The following is a 21,758-nucleotide window of genomic DNA, read 5'->3' as shown; positions in this document are numbered from 1 at the left end:
TTGCTTGTCAGCCGTCAGCAGGTTTACCCAATGCGCAGTGTAGGTGATATACCTGCCCTGACCATGCTTTGCAGACCAGGTATCAGTGGTCAGATGGACCCTTGCCCCAACACTGTGTGCCAGACATGCCATGACTTCCTTTTGCACAATCGAGTACAAGTTGGGGATTGCCTTTTGTGAAAAGAAATTCCGTCCGGGTACCTTCCACTGCGGTGTCCCAATGGCTACAAATTTTTTGAACGCCTCAGACTCAACCAGATTGTATGGTAAAAGCTGGCGGGCTAATAGTTCGGACAAGCCAGCTGTCAGACGCTGGGCAAGGGGGTGACTTGGTGACATTGGCTTCTTACGCTCAAACATGTCCTTGACAGAAACACATGACTGTGGGCAGATGAGCGGGAACTGCTCAAGGCGGGAGACGGAGTGGCGGATGGTTGAGAGGGGGCAAGAAGGACAGCAGTGGTTGACGTGGCTGAAGATGCTGGACCAGGAGGAGGATGGCGGCTTAGAGTAGGCGTGCTGCTTGTACTCATGTGTTGATCCCATAGGCGTTTGTGATGTGAGATCATGTGCCTACGCAAAGCAGTTGTACCTAGGTGGGTGTTGGACCTCCCACGACTCAGTTTCCTTTGGCACAGGTTGCAAATGGCATCGCTGTTGTCAGAGGCAGACACACAAAAAAAATGCCACACTGCTGAGCTCTGCAATGACGGCATTCTGGTGGTGGACACAGCATGCGTTGATTGGCGTGCTGTCGGGCTGACCCCGGGTGCCGATGCATGCTGTCTGACTGTGCCACTAGCTCCTTGCGACGACCCCCCCCTGCTTCCAACTCGTCTCCTCCTCCTCCTCTCTGTCTCCCCATCTGAACTTTCGCCCTGTTCTTCTTCTTGCCGAGCGGGCACCCATGTGACATCCATGGACGCATCGTCATCATCAACCGCTTCGCTTGTATCTGACAACTCAGAAAAGGAAGCAGCAGCGGGTACAACATCATCATCATCACACCGTACCTCCATGTGTTTAATGCTGCCTGCCTGAGACATATCCCTGTTATCTACATCCTCTAGCAATAATGGTTGCGCATCACTCATTTCTTCAAACGGGTGTGTGAATAACTCCTCTGACATACCAAGTAAAGCGGCTGTGGTGCTAGTTTTGGTGGTGGCGGCAGGCGGGTGAGTGCTATCTTGAGAGGTGCCTGAAGCTAAGCTGGAGGAGGATGGTGCGTCAAGGTTCCGAGCGGAGGCTGTACAAGATTGGGTGTCCTGTGTTAGCCAGTCAACTAAGTCCTCAGAACTTTTCAAGTTCAGGGTACGTGGCTTCTGAAAACTGGGCATTATTCTAGGGCAAAAGGGAATCACAGCACCACGACCACGACGGCCCCTGCGGGGTGGCCTGCCTCTGCCTGTCATTTTTTGGGGGATTAGTGGTACTATGCGTGCAAGCTACTGTGAGACCAGATATGATTGGCAATGTGCACTGGAACAGTTCTGCAGAGCACATGCTGAAGGAAGGACTGACAGAGCCGCTTGAAGACAAGTAACTGCTATTCAATCTATAACAGCGAAAAACAAATTTTGGTTTTAAAAGCACGCTATAGAGACACCAGATATGATTGGCAATGTGCACTGGAACAGTTCTGCAGAGCACACACTGTAGGCCTGAGACACCCGCTTGAAGACAAGTAACTGCTATTCAATCTATAACAGTGAAAAACAAATTTTGGTTTTAAAAGCACGCTATAGAGACACCAAATATGATTGGCAACTGTCAAAGCACGCTGGAACAGGTCTACAGAGCACACGCTGAAGTAGGCCTGACACCCAGACGCTTGCACACAACTAACTGATCTTCTATTACAGTGAAAAAAAATGATTTCTTTAAAATCTAAAGCTTAAGCTATTGTTAAAACAGATATGAGTGGTGGCACTGACTGTGCAAATGGGCAAGGCATCCAACCTGACACAGAAGCTGGCAGGCAGGCAACTGCTCTTCTATTACAGTGAAAAAAAATTATTTATTTTAAATCTAAAGCTTAACCAATTGTTAAAACAGATATGAGTGGTGGCACTGGGCTAGTGGGCACAGTATCCAATGTGAACCTCACACAGAAGCTGGCAGGCAGGCAACTGCTCTTCTATTACAGTGGAAACAAATTTTTGGTTGTAAAAGCACGCTATAGAGACACCAGATATGATTGGCAACTGTCAAAGCACGCTGGCACAGGTCTGCAGAGCACACGCTGAAGTAGGCCTGACACCCAGATGCTTGCAGACAACTAACTGATCTTCTATTACAGTGAAAAAAAATGATTTCTTTAAAATCTAAAGCTTAACCAATTGTTAAAACAGATATGAGTGGTGGCACTGGGCTAGTGGGCACAGTATCCAATGTGAACCTCACACAGAAGCTGGCAGGCAGGCAGGCAACTGCTCTTCTATTACAGTGGAAACACAATTTTGGTTGTAAAAGCACGCTATAGAGACACAAGATATGAGTGGCAACTGTCAAAGCACGCTTGCAGGGTTGTGCAGGGCACACGCTGAAGGAAGGCCTGACAGAGCCGCTTGAAGGACACTGACTGTCTGCTATTAGCTTACACTGGAAACCTTTTTTCTTTGTAAAAGCACGCTAAAGAGACACCAGATATGATTGGCAACTGTCAAAGCACGCTGGCACAGGTCTGCAGAGCACACGCTGAAGTAGGCCTGACACCCAGACGCTTGCAGACAACTAACTGATCTTCTATTACAGTGAAAACAATTATTTATTTAAAATCTAAAGCTTAACCAATTGTTAAAACAGATATGAGTGGTGGCACTGACTGTGCAAATGGGCAAGGCATCCAACCTGACACAGAAGCTGGCAGGCAGGCAACTGCTCTTCTATTACAGTGAAAAAAAATTATTTATTTTAAATCTAAAGCTTAACCAATTGTTAAAACAGATATGAGTGGTGGCACTGGGCTAGTGGGCACAGTATCCAATGTGAACCTCACACAGAAGCTGGCAGGCAGGCAACTGCTCTTCTATTACAGTGAAAAAAAAAAATTATTTTAAATGTAAAGCTTAACCTATTGTTAAAACAGATATGAGTGGTGGCACTGGGCAAATAGGCACAGTATCCAATGTGAGCCTCACACAGAAGCTGGCAGGCAGGCACCTGCAATTACATTACACAGGAAAAAAAAAAAAGCAGCCTGATGTTATAGCCCTAAAAAGGGCTTTTTGGGGTGCTGTCCTTACAGCAGAGATCAGATGAGTCCTTCAGGATTGTAGTGGACACTGAATACCCTAGCCTAGCTATCAATTTCCCTATCTAATCAGCAGCAGCTAAACTTTCCCTCCTCTCACTAAGCATGCATCTTCCGAATGAATCGAAAATGGATGCTGGGAGGGAGGTTGGAGGGTGTGGAAGGGAGGGAGTGCTGCTGATTGGCTGGAATGTGTCTGCTGACCGAGAGGCACAGGGTCAAAGTTTGCCCAATGATGACGAATAGGGGGCGGATCGAACTGCGCATGTGTCCGCCCGCCGCGGCGAACGCGAACACGCTAATTTTGCCGGGAACTGTTCGCCGGCGGACAGTTCGGTACATCACTAGTCATGAACTTTAACATTTAACATACTAACCTGGGGTGAATTTGCTGGTACATCCACTACTGGTAATATCTTTCGCATTGTAGAATGATGGACTTTTTAAATTGTTTGGAAATGGCCTTATATCTCTTCCCAGTTTAATGGGCAGCAACAATTACTTCTCTAAGATCATTACTGATGTATTTATTCCTTGGCTTTGCGTTAACACACACCTAAATCCAAGACCAACAAACTGCTAAAACTTTGGCTTTCGTAGAGGTGGTCACACTTGCTGACGATCAATTAATCAAGGACATTTGATTAGCAGCACCTGTCTTCTACTCAGCATCTTAGCAATTCTTATGGAAGTGGTAAGGGTGTACTTAGTTTTTCACACATAGCTTCCCTATTGTAATATGTCATGAGTTGTTCTTTATCTGAGGTTTTACCACACCACAACCGACATGCTATTACTAGTATAACTCTGTCCTTATTGTATTGCCTCGGCAATTGATTCTATACACAAATTCTAGTCTTTTAGTAATTATTACTGTTTTTTTTTTTCTTAGATGCAGTAACAGAAGTGAAGACTGATATTTATGTGACCAGCTTTGGGCCAGTCTCTGACACAGATATGGTGAGTTAACAACTTGATGCCGGAGAAGTAAAATTAGAATAATAAAAAAAAAAAATACTCATGCAAAGTGAATATTATTATTTTTTTCTTTTTTAAAGGAACACTATAGGGCCAGGAACACAAACATGTATTCCTGACCCTATAGTGCTAAACCCACTGTGACAGAACGCTGGCACTCCGACTGAGTACCTCCGCCAATCGATGCTCCTAGCGCTTGCTGAGGACTGCGAGCACTCCAACCGACACCATCAGCACTGCAGACCCCACTACCAGCAATGCAGCTGCGCCGGGGTCTCACCGTCTCTCACCCAACCTGGATCCAAGGCCAGGATCCAGCTTCCAGTGGGTGAACCTCTCCTAAATCCAGAGAGCAGGAACCAGGAACAAAACAAGCTCTTGCAAGAGCTGACTCTGGGGAGTATGTGATTATAGCAATCCCCAGAGTGTAGTTATCCCATCCCCCAAGCATGAGCCAAGGCTTCAAGAAAGGTGCAAGTAGGTTTGGTTTATTGAGGGCTAGCTAGCCCTGTATTTATGCAAGTGTCCACCAGGTGGACACTCCCCTAGGGGACCTGATGGAACAATAGGACACATATTGGATATCAGCCAATCACAGACAATACAAACAAAAGCATGCATTTCAGACCCTATTTTGGCTTCTACTACAGAGCTTCATACTTATTCAGAACAAAAAAGTCAGGTATGGCCAAGTTTTAGGTTAGTTGAGTGAGAGATTCTGACATGCCTACCTACGCATGTTAAAAGTGAGAGGCTGTTCTCAGTTACTGGCAACATCCTCAATCACCAGATTTAGTTGTGAAAGTGTCATATTTAAAATTCAACCTATCCAAGCTTGGCTACCCATCTCTACACATTAATGCAGATTAATTGTAGATGAACCAACAGCTAATACATTATTTTTGAAAGGGTGTGACTCCAACCATTTTCCTGGGCTCACATCCAAAGCCTGCTGCTGCTGTTCTGAGTGAAGATCCCCCTTTGAGGGCGTAGTTGTGAGTAGGATAGGGCTGCTAGTGCTTCACCCTGTAAATCACTGCATTTTTTTTGTTTGTGTTTTTTACTTTTTTGCAGGGATCTAATAGAAAAGTGACTGCCACCTCTTTCCCTCTGAGCACATACAAAGGTGTTTGCTGATGTTTCAAAGTAAATATTCCCCTTTGGGTGACAGATGCCACCTTTTCTCTGGGCTCAGTTCTTAATTTATCTATCTGTGTGCATTTGCATGTAATCCAAAGGATTCATTCATTTCCATAGAGATCAATGATTGATAAAATACAAAAAAATCCAGTAAATAAACAAAGCATTTTACTGAATTTCAACCAAATTAAAAAATGTCACTGAATTTGGGGCAAACTATAAAATTATTTTTGGAAACAAATATTAGAGCAGAACTACAAATTATTTTTGTGCACATCTCTAATTTGTATCCTATCCACTTATTTTCCCATGATTCAGTGTGTGTTCTTGTGAACATAAATTCTTTAAGTAACCTGTACTTGCATCTTATTCGATTTATACCACCGGATGATTATTCTATCATTACTTCAGAGTATTCAAATTGTGTTATGCAGTAGGCTCTAACAACCTGATGCAAATAAACATTATAAAAGTACAACTAGCTTGTAAACATTGAATTGGCAGTTATTATTAACCATTCCGTTCTCAAATAATTTGTCAAATAATACTCGTGCCATTCACAATACTTGCTATAAAAAGACACAAAAAAAATCTTTCTGTCACTTCTGATTTCTGTGTATTTTATCATCATTTTTAACTAACTTTTCCAGATATTTATCCACTAAATGCCACACTATAATGTCAAATTCAGTAGAAATGTAGTCTTGAAATGATTTAGTGGCTACTAAAAAAAAAAAAAACATACCCTATTTGCAATACCCTGGGTTGTCTACTATTGCAAATGGTATGCCATCATGGGGATAATTTTCATTCCTGGGCTACCATACGGTCTCAAAGGCAACCTGGCGAATTTTAATGTGAAAAAACTGAAACGCAAACCTTATATTTGACTCTGTAACTTTTGAAAACACCATAAAACCTGTACATGAGGGGTACTGTTATACTCAGGAGACTTCGCTGAACACAAATATTAGTGTTTCAAAACAGTAAAACGTATCACAACAATTATATCGTCAGTGTAAGTGCCATTTGTGTGTGAAAAATGCAAAAAATGTCACTGTCACTGATGATATTGTCGTTGTAATATATTTTACTGTTTTGAAACACTAATATTTGTGTTCAGCGAAGTCTTCCGAGTAAAACAGTACCCCCCCATGTACAGGTTTCATGGTGTCTTGGAAAGTTACAGGGTTAAATATAGTGCTAGAAAATGTAATTCCCTGAACTTTCGGCCTGGGTTGTCAGGCAGGTCCTGCAAATTGTAATTAATAAAATGACCTAATTATGTAAAATTATTACATAAATATATGCGTAGAATTATTATATATATATATGTGTGTGTATATATATATATATATATGTGTATATATATGTATATAATTTTTTTAAATTATTTTTATTTATATATAGGTATATATATAGTGATATATACGTATATACTTATGTATATAGATATATATATATATTATTTCGTTCTACATGTATTTTGATATCAATATATATATATATTAATTTTAGAATACAGTTAGAACGAAATTACGCATGTTTATATATTTTTTATCATTTTTTTTTTTTTTTTTTTTTTTTTTACGTATTTATATATTTATTAATTTTTTATTATATATAAATATATATATATATAATGAAAATTATATATATATTTAATCAATATCATTGTACGTGTATTTTGATATTAATATATATATATAATTATGTATATATTAATATTAAAATACACGTAGACAGTGTATGTATTTTTATGTGTATGTGTGTATATGTGTATATATATATATATACTTAGATCATATATATAATAAATATATATATGATCTAAGTATATATAATCTTATTTTTACACTGTTTTAACTTATTTTATTTTCAGACAGCAGGGGGAGTACCTGTCATTACAGGCACTCCCCCTGCTGGCACTGCCTTGGACGGCTATGCCGTCCATGTGATCGCGGGGTCCTCGCAAGGACCTCGCGATCACATGGCTCTGGGCGGCCGAAGAGGACGGAGGGGGACTCCCTGGGCTCCCAGGTAAGTCCCCCATACCGCGATCGCCGGCGTGGGATCGCCGGCGTGGGATCGCCGGCGACCGGGTAAGTACATAAGATCGCAGGACGTTCTATGCTGTCCTGCGGATTTTAGACCCACTAAAATTGGGACGGCATAGAACGTCCTGCGGTCTTAAGGGGTTAATGTAGTGGTTCTGGTGTCTACAGCCTGTCTTTGCAAGCTTTTCATTGTAAACGTGCCTTTTCAGATAAAGTAACTTCTAGGAACACCTCTGGTGGCAGTCACTCAGGCAACCACTAAATATTTAAAGGTTTTTTTCGATGTGGAAAATGTTCCACGTGTACCTTTCAAAAAAAGAATACTAGCACATTTGTGGATACATATACACAACAAACATATCATATCAAAAAATGTATTCAGTGTTCCACCACCCATGTAATTTATTTATTGCAATGTGGTTGTGGAGCACAATTTATTGGTCGAACTATTCAAAAACTTCATGTTAGACTATTGGAACATTTTCAAAATATAAGAAACAAAAAACTAGACCATAGTGTATCAAAACACTGTACTTATTGTCCACATTTTCAATGGAATACTTTTTTGGCAATTGGGATAGACAAAATAGATAAACATTGGAGAGGAGGAAATATTGTAACTACGTTAAATACAAAAGAGGCTCAGTGGATTTTTAATTTAAAGACTTTAAAATATGGCTTAAATCAAGAAATAGATCTAGCTGGACTTATCTGATTTTTATTATTATCTTTTTATTTATTTGTTTATTTGTTTATTTCTTTTTCTTTTTATTTATATTTATTTTTTATTTTATTCTGTTTTTTTCTGATATGTCCAAAGGATGTAACTAATACTTGTTCTCTGTTTACCATTTATAGATAGACCATTTATAGATAGACCATTTAATTCCTTTTGGAATATTGATGTACTATAAAGGAATTTACTCAGGATTTCTGTAAAAGTGTTGGGCATCATAACATTCCATTTCTTTTATAGTTAGAATTATTAATTCATTTTTATTTTTTTTCTCCCCTTTTTTATGGACAAAAGTTTTTCTCTATATATATACCATTCATGTGTGTATATATGTGTTTTTTCTTGGAGGATACTTTTTATATGTATATACATTTCTTGTACTTTTTTTGTACATTTTTTTTGTATGTGTAATTTTTTGTCTATAATTTTTTATGTAAGCTTTTTTAAGCTAACATATCTGCATTACATCATATATATTTATTAATTAGTTGTCATTCTTCATACATAGCATATTAAGACTGACTAAGTTTTGTTCTAATAAGGTCTAAAGTGTTAAAATGCTCAATACTTATTAGACAATATGTTGTATTATCACACTGTATATATATTTTTTGCATGTATTTCTTTAATACTGTCATTACGAAGCATCCAAATTCCCATTTTCAGGGAGATCAGAGTGGATCAGGTCACCTAAACAGCTATACCAGCACAATAGTGTCAGGAATAAATGTTTATTTTCCTGACACTATAGTGTTTCTTTAAATAACATTGGCTTTTATACCCATAAAACATCCCTAGTCTAGTTACAGATTTAGACTCAGTTTGTCTTACAGACTCACAACAAATAACATTGGAATATATTTTGGTAACCCCTGCTTTAGATTGTATTTTAATGAATATGTTTGATTTCACAATTTCCATGCAGCTGCTCTGTAACTTAATTTTTCTCTCTCCCCCTGTAGAATTGGGAAGAGACTTGAGGAAGAGACTAGGCTGGCTTGGGCAAGGCAAATGTAGAAAAAACACTTCTTTTTATAATACATATTTCTCTTTCTTGTTGTTAGATGTCTGTAGCGGATCCTCTGGGTAACCCAGCTGGTTACCTCCACTAATCCCCTTCCTTCAGCCATTTAGGAACCAGTTTAGAATATCAAGGGACCCTCCCCCCCCCCCCCCCCCCCTCAGTAACTGGACGACACACAGTTCTGGAGTTAAAACATCACAATACTTAATTGGTACATCTTTTATGCACAGAACCCTGCAGGGGGTCTCCATTCAGTTCAACACAGTCCCAGGCTGGAGGGGGATGGTTTATAGATTACCATCTCCTGCTCTGGGAGATACCAACTGCACAACAGTTACAAACATTGGGGAGACTTAGGGGCTCCGCGCCCCGGAAAAGGAATGTGATACACACCTGAAACATACATCCCTGAATAGGCCGGGGTTCCACTTAGGACCTCTTTAAATGGCGGGGCTATCGGATGTACAGAGCCTGAGAAATCATTGTACAAGGTCAGGGCTCGGGGCTCTGTTCATCCCAGAAATTAGTTCCATGGGATTGCTTAGTTTAGGCTGGGTGATTCAAACTTCACACCTAAACCATACAATGGCCATTTAGGAAAGGAGCAGAACCAATTTGCACCAATCGACGCTTAGGGAGGAGAGGGGTTTCGCTGCCCAAATCGTGAGAAAGGGCGTGAAAACCCACCTGAATGTGTGCTCCTTTTCCTATAGGTCGCCTGCGCCCCGAGCGATCAGCACTTACTCATGCCGGCCTATCAGGGGAAAGGGCGCAAAACCAAATTGCGCCAACTACCGCCCAGGGAAGGGAGGTGTTTTGCTGTCCAATCGGGGGAAAAGGCTCAAACCAATTTGAGTGGTAGCCCTTCTCCCATTGTCCGGCCCGGACTTCCAGGAGGCCAGCGGGACTCTGTGGTGGTGAGGCTGACTAGCAGTTCCAGAGATTCTCTGCTGGCTCGCCTCTCTCTCTCCCATGGATATCTCCACGCAGGTGGCACCAGAGAGAGTGCTCTCTGGGCAGCCACTAGCCCGGGTAGTGATTTATCTCTTTTAGGATTGGGGTTGTCCGAACCACCATTACCCCAGAAGGTATCCCCATCAACATCAGGGAGCCATTCATGGAAGCATCTCTTTTCGGGATACAAACGTCCCCCCTGGTGGCCACCCAGGGGAATGCTTCTCCCTAGCGGCCACCCTGGGGAGCGCTCATTAATTACTTCCCTTGCGGTTCACACCTATGTTGCAGGTGCGAACGTTCTGATTAATTGGTGTGGACGTTCTAATGGGGTACTGGGGTGGTCCTCGTTCGGAAGACACATTGGTTCCGTGCTTATGAGTGCCCCTGCTTGGTAAACAGGCATATTACACAACTATATAAAAAATACAGGGGGAAAATACAGAGGAAACACAAATATATTATAAAGGAAAATCCATGAATAGGCAGGGGTTCTGCCAAAATATCTCACCAATATGTCATATACATATACACTATATTTATTTTTTGTTTGTCATTCAAAAATGTCAGTATGCATCAGACAGTTTTATTTCTAAGTTTATTCTGCTAAAAATACAAATATATAATACAATTTACAAATTATGTTACCTCAGGAAGGTTATATACTTTTATTGAATTTGTTTACTTACAAGACAATTATTACCTGGGAAGGTTGAGCATACTACACATTAAGTGTCCATTTTGGACTGTTACTGGCATGCACAGAATAGTGAGGAACACCAAAGTTAGGGGTTTTAGCTTTCCTTTTCACTGGTTGGCTCAGCATGGTGGTGCTGTAACAATCAAAAGCTATCTCAATATAAAATAAATATATAATTTTATTAAATGTGTCCACTAACAAGACACTTATTAGTTGTTAGAGTCCAGAAATTCAATAAATATAGCAGCTACTACCTGTCACGTATTAATCCGCATATAAAAATGTGATTAATGATGAGGGGTATTTAGGCCCAGTTCTCATCCTGCTGAGTGCCCTGCCGTGGTTTCCCTAGTGGTTGTCAGAGAGCGCGTTCCTGATTCAAGTTTCTTCTGGTTTTTGACTTTGGCTTTGATTTTGACTTCCCTGTATTCTGGTATCCCTGACTTCTGGCTTTCCCTGTTCCCTTTCATTGTGTCTCTTTCTGTATCCCCTGACCTCGGCAAGTATCCTGACTACTCTTTGGTATGTTAAGTCCGGCCATTCTAAGGCCAGTTAATACGTTGCCTATTAGTCATCTGTCAACTAGTAACCCTGACACTACCCCAACTCCAGTAAATTATAATGAAATATGTCTTTGTATCACTTACCCAATTTTATAACATGACAGGAGGCTTCGTATTTGATTGTCTTTCTTTACTAGAACTCCACAGCAGCACAGAAAAACAACCAATCAGAAAAAAGTTAGGTACTATAAAACTCCCCTCCCCATGCATCATTTCCTCTTTCTTTGCTGCTCAGCAGACAGTACAGGTCAGAGTACCACTGCCTCCTGCTTATAGTGGGTGGCTTTGGGATTTATTGTGATTTATTAGGATTTATATTTGGTATTTTAATATATTTACTTAGTTATTATTTAGTATCATATGTTTTCTCTTCTATATATTATATGTTATATATTTTTTGTGTTTAGTTATATATTTTTCTGATATATGTTTACTTCTCCCTGCTTATGTAGGTTATGGTATTGTATTTCCATATATTGATTATATTAGAATTCCTTCCTTTTGAAATTTTGCTTCCCCTGTCTTCTTGGGGAGACCTTTTCCTTTTCTGTAGTGGATTGGTGGAGTTTCTTGGGCATTCCTTCGGTCTGCTTCCATCCCCCCCTCCCCTCGCTACCCCACTCTCTTTGTCCCACCTTTACTATCTGCGGGCTGCATGCACTGTATCGGGGTTTCAGGAGACTAGCCTCTGGCTGTCTCCTGATTTCCCCGAACCCCTTTGTGATTACCGGCAACCGAGGTACTCGCGGTCGGACGCTAGTACCTGGCGACCGATCCACTCTCCCACGTGGCCTCCCCGCTCGCCACGTGGCCTCCGCCGCACTCAGCTCCTTCTCAGAGCCGCGGGCAGCCGACCGAGTGGAGGAGAGTGTGCCTACTCGCGGCCCCTCCTCCGTCCACGGATCGGAGCTCTGCTTTTGCCGCCCTACTGGGATTCCCCGACGGATTGCTTTCAGGTTTGTCTTCGCTTTCTTCAGTTATGCCTATTAGTTTTATTACAGTGTCTATCTGTGTATGCCTTTCTATATTATGACTTGTAATTCTGTCTTTATGTTCTCATAACCCACTTTTTTATATGCATTGTGTTATCATACATTTACAGATCATCCTTTATCTTTTAGATGACAGATTACACTGCTGTGATTTTTTTATTTGGCTTTATATTCTTAAGATTGCTGTGAATCTTGCTGACAAGTGTGTATCACAGATTACTGTGGTTTTTGCTGACAGTATATTCCACAGATTGCTGTGTGTTTTACTGACAGTGTGTATCACAGATTAGTGTGTTTTTTTCTGACAGTGTATATCACAGATTGCTGTGTGTTTTGCTGACAGTGTATATCACAGATTTAGTTTTACAGTTTGCTGTGTGCTTTCTGACAGTGTAGATCACAGATTTAGTTGTACTGACAGTGTACTTCGAGTTTTCGTTTTCCTGACAACCTGTATCACAGACTGCTGTGAGTTTTACTACTGACATGTGAGTTTTGCTGACAGTGTATATCTCCGATCGCTGAGAGTTTTGCGGACAGTGCGTATCGCTGACAACTGTGCGTTCTCTGTCAGGGTATATCACAGATTTCTGCGAGTTACAGGTGTATATGAACGAAGTTATACAGGCTCTGTACAGGGTGTATACAGTGCCAGTTAGCTCTTGGATTCATATCCTTCTCAGTATATATTTTTTCTGGCCCAGCTACGAGGTCTCAGAGGGGACTACTCTGATATGAATTCTCTGTCTATGGCGTATATATAAGCTACAGACCTGGCTCTGACTCAAACTGGTATGGGAGACCAGTCTACGCTGATACTATACAAGTTTATCAGGTTCTTGGGGAGAGTCATTGAGTTGGCTATTGTTTAGCCCTACTCCTGGAAGTGTCCATGGTTGCAATATCCTTCAGGTGGTATGGTGATGGTAAGGATGCTAAGAACGGATCTGTGTGCGCATGGCATACCGATTCACAGTTTACGGAGAGTATCGCTCAGTGTATCTTACATTCATGGACATGATGGTCACTGGAACAACTTCCGCTTATACCCACTACAGCTGGAATACCACTGTTTGCCTGCTGGGCATTTAGGGACTGCCAGTCCCGGTTCAGGTTACTCACACGGCATTACGCTGTCTAAAAGGGTTGGTGTCTAAGGGTCCTATGTCACAGGATGTCCTGAGGATCTACAATTTTTAGGGACCTCTACCCGAACTCAGAGGTCCCCGTTACTCATTCAATACCCATTGTAAAGCGCTACGGAATTGGAAGGCGCTATATAAATACATGATAATAATAATATAATGGTAATACACAACCCATTGATTGGCCTGCTATGTCTGTGCCCCATTGATTGGCCTGCTATGTCTATGCCCATAAGAACGGCCTGCTATGTCTGTGCCCATGAGAACGGCCTGCTATGTCTGTGCCCATAAGTACGGCCTGCTATGTCTGTGCCCATAAGTACGGCCTGCTATGTCTGTGTCCATAAGAACGGCCTGCTATGTCTGTGTCCATAAGAACGGCCTGCTATGTCTGTACCCATAAGAACGGCCTGCTATGTCTGTACCCATAAGAACGGCCTGCTATGTCTGTACCCATAAGAACGGCCTGCTATGTCTGTACCCATAAGAACGGCCTGCTATGTCTGTACCCATAAGAACGGCCTGCTATGTCTGTGCCCATAAGAACGACCTGCTATGTCTGTGCCCATAAGAACGGCCTGCTATGTCTGTGCCCATAAGAACGGCTTGCTATGTCTGTGCCCATAATAATGGCCTGCTATGCCTGTGCCCATAAGAACGACATGCTATGTCGGTGCCTACTTGAATGGCCTGCTATGTCTGTGCCTATTTGCTTGGCTAACCATTCTGTGTCCATTCGTTTGGCCTGCTGGGCCTGTGCCCTACTGACGGGCCTGCACTATTGGTACTGAACCCCTTTTGGCCGCAGGCCTGGGGGAATTTCACTGAGGATAACCCAGTGCCCACCAGTGACATGGAGATAGGCAGGTGTCCAGACAAACACCATTGCCATAGTGTCCAAGAGGACACCAGTATACGACCATCTGAATATGGTGGGAAGGGTGAAGGCACTAAACCTCATGCCTGAAGGGCAAAGTTTCTTATGAAGAACCGGACACATCCACGGTTTATTCCAAACCGGCGACGGCACATCTCCAAGGAGAACTTTGCACAGGCAAGGACCGGTACTCCGACACCTACAGGAGAAAGCTGTGTTTTTTCCTTGTCTTTACCAGCTACTCCGTATCTGCCTCCCGGACTCCTTATAGGTGTCGGTATTTTTTTCCCACGTTAGGTTAGCTCCTGGCGCTGTCCAGTGGGACTTGCTTTTATTACCTTCCGGCCTGCTATTTGCCTTCTATCTTAGATAGAATTGGTGTATTTACTCTTATCTACGTTAATTGTTGCCTTATTGTTCTTCATGACTTCCTTTTCCTTTTCACTCGGGTCGTCGAGAGGCCTGACTTGACCTCCTCCGACCTCCCGGGCACTCGTGGATTGCGGAGAACGTCTCCAGCTTTCCTCAGACTACCAACGGTCTTCCTGGACCCCGCGCGCGCACAGAATCCGGATAGTCGGTTGATAGTTTTCCATCGTTGTTTCCGAAGATTGCCCTCAGCCTTATGCTGACACTTATAAGAGGTGTGCCCTGCAGTTTGGTCACCCTGAGTCGCTAGGGGTTCTAGTTTGCATCACAGGAGCGTGCGGCCCTCCATCACCTCGATCCGAGTATGTTTATTTTCAGGAACAGAGGGCGAACCCTCTTAGATACAGAACCGGATACTGATTTGTTATTAGAGGGCGCAGCCCCTCCCTCGACCTCAACCAGATACTGGGCTGGATACAGAGGACAGGTTTGGAGGACACATTCTCATAGAGAGAACCGGTCACGGATGTAGACTCTGCTGTTGGTTATTAACGGGTGCAGCCCGCTCAGGCTAGCAGCCAGACGCTATCACGGTATGCGATCACATTAGTAGAGAGCGCGGCTCTCTCATACACTCGACGCTCTACAGCACCGGCCATTTGTTCATCACACAGGCTTGTACCTGTGCAAGACATTGATGACTACATAGAAGGGCGTCCCTCCTGCATTCAATTAGAGCTGACGTCCATGCTACTGATTTCGTTCTAGAGGACTGCCTGGTCATGCAAGTTGTTATACATTTTTAGACTGGATCCCTCTATTCTATCTCCTGTATGGATCTACTGGATTCGGACCACTGTAACACACGCGAGAAATACTCACAGAGGTATAACGGGGGGAGACTCCCACTTATTTACACACACTCCTGGAGATGGTACGGCTAACGGATGGACCTCCGGTATTACGAGAGTGCAGGTTTTGGTATATTCTGCACCATATAATACATAGAATTGCGTTTTGTTTTGGATATCCAGACCATTACGAACAAACTGTGCAGACAGTTTCTCCAATGTCAAGATGTCAGGAGATACGGAGACCTTCATGGAGCAAACAGGCACTGCCTTGCTCGGGTAACAAGATTAAGGAAGGCCTATTACCCGGTCTGAAGGTAAACCGTACATATAGATCACATGGTAAGACTGGAAATCCCGGTTGTCTTGACTTCCCCGGTCATTACGATCTTGGGATAAGATGGCAGGACTGCCCCGTCTCCTCGGAGCGCATACCTGGTGAACATGGTTTGGAGATGGTGGACCCTCCGTCTATACTCTATTTATTCCTCACGGGAGCCGTTTTGTTGGATTCGCGCTAACCTACTTTTCAACTACCGTCGAGGAGACCTACGAGACTTTATGGAGGTACCTGGTGTGCCCCGACTCCTACACAGACATCTTTCACTCTTGGACGAGGGCGTTTCTGGATGGAAATCTGCATTCTGGTTTGCATTTCCCATTCCTTTGAAGATTTCTGGGATTCACTATTCCCAGAATAGTCGACCACCGTTCCTCCACACAAGTTCAGTTCAGAACCCTGAATGGATGTCCTCTGGAGTCTTTTCTCTACTGCGTCCGAGGATTACACAGTCCATTTAGAATATTGGAATCACTTAGAATATGGCTGATTTGGCCACACTATTGCCTGCATTATGAATTTATTCTCGGATGAGACATCTCACCGGGTAGGACAGGAAGGAACGGAAGATCCTTCTCGGTTTCTATTGCGATTTTGGTGGTGGACTTAGGCACATTCCTTGAGATTGGAGATCTACCTGCAAGGCCACATCGCTGAATGACCCTGGCACGATCGGAGGAGCCGCCTTACGGATCATGAGTTTAGAAATGGTGGCAGTTTCTTCTCGCGACCCTAAGTCCGAAATTGACTTTCGATATTATACAACTACAGGAATATGGATTTACCAGCGGATGGTGCTTTTTTCCGTATTTGAGATGCTTTGTCGACTGACATCTTCTTTGATCCTTCTACTGTCATTTATCGTACTTGGAAGGTCCAATTAGGATTACTCTGATATTTCCTGGAATAGGTACCAGCGACGCAAACAGTGTTGGATTGGTGAACTGAGCGTTGAAACAGCAAATACGAAGCCTCCTGTCATGTTATAAAATTGTAGATTATGCTAGCTTTAGTGTACCTATAATCTTCATTTTATTAATGACAGGAGGCGAGTATTTCCCACCCATTCTTATCCCTCCCTTGTTTAATGTTATGGTTTAGATTAATCAGGTACGTATGCACTCTGTTTGTTGTCTCTGCTACCTGTCGCTTGTTTCTTATGTCTGTTCTTTTCATAAGTAGGGTTGGGATATCTACATATTAAAGTTAATTTGGTTGCTACATTGGGTACCTACATGTTTATTCAGAGTACATTTCATTGGATAACCAACCTGTTCGATTCAGTTTTTCTCTCGTTTCAGTTTACAGTCCATCAACACTCTCTAGTTTGACAGTTCCTCTCGGATGGTGGACATCGTTATATTCATCGTATCTAGGACTTTGTTTCTTCCCCATGATGTTCTCTACCTTTTATTCTGTTTTTGTCGCAGCTTGAAAGAGGAAATTATGCATGGGGAGGGGAGTTTTATAGTACCTAACTTTTTTCTGATTGGTTGTTTTTCTGTGCTGCTGTGGAGTTCTAGTAAAGAGAGACTTAAGCAAATACTCGCCTCCTGTCATTAATAAAATTAAGATTATAGGTACACTAAAGCTAGCATAATCTACAATTATATTAAATAAGATCATTTATAAATCCCCATTAGTTTAGATCCACATCCTGGAATTCTCAGACAAAGAGAGTTATGTGACCAATTAAGACCATCTGTTACTTATGAAAAAAAGAGGAAAAAAACACTGTCCTAAGTAGGATTAGTTAAAACATAACTTTTAATCTATAGTTAATATGTAAAGAGAAGATTACTCTCAGAAAACATTCATGTACATAAAGGAATTAAGGAGAGATAATGCGTAAAATAAAAAAAAAGTATTAAACTGGTTGACATAAATAAGAATGTCACTGCAGACAGACTTAAGAGAAATATAAATGTCTAGCTATAAGCATGAAGGTTTGATTACTGATAAATAGGGCTGGACACATCACTAGAAAGTGTAACAGAAAAGTAGCTTTTAAGTGCAATATGCAATAGCTGTGGGAACTTGCATATATGATGCCAAAAGCCTAAATGATACTAGTCCAACACAGATTAAACGATATGCACTGTTACGTGCCTATCAAAATAGATAAAGTGAAACATTTTGTCCGGTCTGTCTGCTAACTCCAAACATTGCCTAACTTAGGCAATTCTGGAGGGTCTGTTAGTGCTGCTTAGTGTTCAGAGATAGAGTTGAGCGGACACCTGGATGTTCGGGTTCGGGATCGAACTTGACCCTGAACTTGACCCTGAACCCAAACCCCATTGAAGTCAATGGGGACCCGAACTTTTGGGCACAAAAATGCCTCTAAAAAAGTCCTGGAAATGGCTAGAGGGCTGCAAAAGGAAGTAAAATGTGGGTAAGAGTAGGACAAGTGCCCTGCAAACAAATGTCGATAGGGAAATCACTTAAAATAACACAATACATAAAATAAGCAGCCGCTTAGTAGATAACTGCTATCTACTAAAAGGCTGAAAGACCTAAATTGGCCTTTCAGACAAATTTACTAATACTAAGTAAAGATTACTCAGTATTAGTAAATTCAGCCCCTACTCGCTATACTGCGAGTAGTAGTGTGTATTTTAGTATGGCTGCTCACTGTAAAAACAAACAAACAAAAAACTATTGCCCCCACCCCTGTGCGACGGGTGGGGGACCTAAATAAGAATGTGGAGGGTGAGACCTACTGTCCTCCTCCCCCGGCCCTACCCCTGACCATTTGACGTCTTCTTTCTTCTAAACTCTTATTTTTTCAGCCCCAAAAAAGGCAAAATAAAAATCTATAATAACCAACACACTTTTAAAAAAAAGAGCGCAAAAATAATAATCAATTTTCACCCATGGAGGGCTCCGCACAGACTGAGCTCTCCAGGGTGGGGGAAGGCTTAAAAAGCCTTGCTCTGCCCTGCAATTAGGCTCAGAGCACTCTGATTGGTGAGTTTATGCCATCCAATCAGAGTGCTCTGACAGGTAAATGAAGAGACTGACAGGTAAGTCTCTACATTTACCTGTCACAGCACTCTGATTGGTTGGCTTGAAATCCACCAATCAGAGTGCTCGGTGTCATTTTACACACCATGGGAAAATTCGTAATAATTTTCCCACACTGTGTAATTTGACTCCTACATTCTGATTGGTTACTTAATCCACCAATCAGAGTGTTATGAGTCAAATTACACAGCGTGGGAAAATTCCAAAGAACTTTCCCACGCTGTGTAAAAAGGCACAGAGCACTCTGATTGATTAGCTTGCAATCCAGCCAATCAGAGTGTTCTGTGTCATTTTACACAGTGTGGGAAAGTTATTTGACATTTCCCCATGCTGTGTAAAATTACACAGAGCACTCTAATTGGTTAGCTTGAAATCCAGCCAATCAGCAGCCTTTCAAAACGCGTCATTAAATCGCCAAACACCGAACTCCAACCCAAACATACAGTGACATGTCTGGGTCCGGGTCCGGGGTCCAAAAAAAAGTTCCGTACGAACCCAAACTTTTCAGTTCGGGTTCGCTCAACTCTATTCTGAGACTGATTGCAAAGTGAAGTAAAAATATATATATGAGTAAAAATCAGCTTTTCTATGTCAATATAGTTGGCTGTAAGGTTTGTTGCCAAACATGAAATATTGGCTTGTTCAAATACATACAAAGTGGTAAGAGATTCCAATCACCCTGCAGATATATCTGTGCCTACACGGGCACCTGTCACATAGGTAAAACTGCTGAACTAGCTGAATATGTTTATAATAATGTACATTGAAATATGAACACATACATTTCTTATGAGGAGTATATTTGTTTTCCTCCTCTTTTTATACAGAGTCACGCTTTGCAGGTTTTTTTTTTTTTGTCTGTTAGCTAGTTAGCTAAGCAGTTTATTTATGAGACAGGTGCCCTAGCAGGCACAAATATACCGATAGGGACTTTTTGTTCTTTCATCATAACCTTATTTCTGCTTATATTAGAACTAGACAGTGTCTTATGTGTGGCAACAAATTTAGGAGCCAACTATATCGACACTGTGAAGTAGATTTTAATTTACATACATCTCTTTTCTTTACCTTACTTCACTAATTTGCTTTAATGCGCCAAATAGCATAAACAGATTCAGCTAGTTCAGCAGTTTTATCTACGTGACAGGCAGGGCCGGACTGGGAGAAAAATTAGGCCCGGGCATTTTTTTAGCACAGTGGCCCACTAAGAAGGGGGCGGGGCGGGGCAGAGAGGGTGTGTTTCGTCATCACCAATGACCAACACGCCCCCTCTCAAAGTGAGCGTTGGGTCAATCATCTTCCAGGGCAGAGCTCTGCTAAAGAGCTCTAGCACGAGAAAAAAAAACTGTATTTGTTCTGCACAGTGCAAGCAAATGTAAATGTAAATGCTTGCACTGTGTTTCCTTGCAACTTGTCTCTGGTGTCTCTATAAATGGATACCAGGAGATAAAAGGGCCAGGAAAGAGTATTGTGCATGTGTTTGAAGCCTGCTTGTGGGATTGTGTGTGTGTGTAGAGTGAGTTGATTGCGGTGTGGTATTGTGTAATAAGGTCGGTTTTAGTCGTGTTGTGTTTGTGGTGTAATGTAATGCATATGTGGCTAGGGGCTGTAGAGAATGTGTGTATAGGGGATGTAGTAAGTGTGCGCATACAGGCTATAGTGTGTGTGTGTGTATATATAGGTGATGTAGTGGTTGTAGAGTATGTGTTTAGGGGTGTAGCATGTGTTTGTTTACAAGGAATCTAGTGTGTGTATAAGGGATCCAGAGTGTGTATGTTAGGAATGTAGTGTGTGTGTAGGTGGTGCAGTGTGTGTGTGTGTGTATACAGGAGTCTAGTGTGTGTTTGTAGGACCCAGAATGTGTAGGAGATCTAGTGAGTGTGTGTATATAACGGAATCAGAGTGTATATAGGGATCTAGTGTGTGTATATGATCCAGAGTTGGGTAAGGGATCTAGTGTGTGTCTGGAATGTAATGTGTTTAGGGGTTCAGTGTGTGAGAGGGGTGCTGTAGTGTGTGTGTGTGTGTGTGTGTGTATATATATATATATATATATATATATTATATAAATATGTTTGAAAGTATTGTGTGTGTGTTTGGTGCAGTGTGTTGGGGTTCTGTGTGTATGTGTGTGAGGTGCAGTGAGTGTCTGTGAGGGGTGTGGTGTGTACGTGAAGGGTGCAGTATGTGTTTGTGATGGATGCTGTGTTTGAGGGTGCTGTGTGGGGGTGCTGTGTGTGAGGGTGTTGTGTTTAAGGGTGCTGTGTGTGTGTGTGTGTTTTGTGTGTGAGGGTGCTGTGTGATTTGTGGGGGTGCTGTGTGTGATTTATGTGTGTGGGTGCTGTGTGAGGTGTGTGTGGGTGCTGTGTGTGATTTGTGTGACGGTGCTGAGTGTGATGTGTGTAAGAGTGCTGTGTGTGAGAGTGCTGTGTGTGAGAGTACTGAGTGTGATGTGTGTGAGGGTGCTGAGTGTGATGTGGATGAGAGTGCTGAGTGTGATGTGTGTGAGGGTGCTGAGTGTGATGTGTGTGAGGGTGCTGAGAGTGATGTGTGTGAAGGTGCTGAGAGTGATGTGTGTGAGGGTGCTGAGTGTGATGTGTTTGAGGGTGCTGAGTGTGAGGGTGCTGAGTGTCATGTGTGTGAGAGTGCTGTGTGTGATGTGTGTGAGGGTGCTGAGAGTGATGTGTGTGAGGGTGCTGAGAGTGATGTGTGTGTGAGGGTGCTGAGTGTGATGTGTGTGAGGGTGCTGAGT

The 21,758-nt window shown here is 42.3% G+C and overlaps 1 protein-coding gene across 2 annotated transcripts in view; it reads left to right on the top strand.

Annotated features, from left to right (window-relative positions):
• GABRA3 (gamma-aminobutyric acid type A receptor subunit alpha3) overlaps positions 1–21,758 on the top strand; it is a 513,254-nt gene that overhangs the window by 208,233 nt on the left and 283,263 nt on the right. For both annotated transcript variants that reach the window (XM_063432388.1, XM_063432389.1), the window contains exon 4: positions 4,149–4,216. In XM_063432388.1, the coding sequence (XP_063288458.1) occupies positions 4,149–4,216 (68 nt within the window). The remainder of the gene's footprint in view (positions 1–4,148; positions 4,217–21,758) is intronic.

Source organism: Pelobates fuscus, chromosome 9 (assembly GCF_036172605.1).
Source record: "Pelobates fuscus isolate aPelFus1 chromosome 9, aPelFus1.pri, whole genome shotgun sequence".
NCBI lineage: Eukaryota > Metazoa > Chordata > Amphibia > Anura > Pelobatidae > Pelobates > Pelobates fuscus.
Note: the sequence above shows the minus strand (reverse complement) of the source record. Positions and strands in the feature narration are given on the sequence as shown.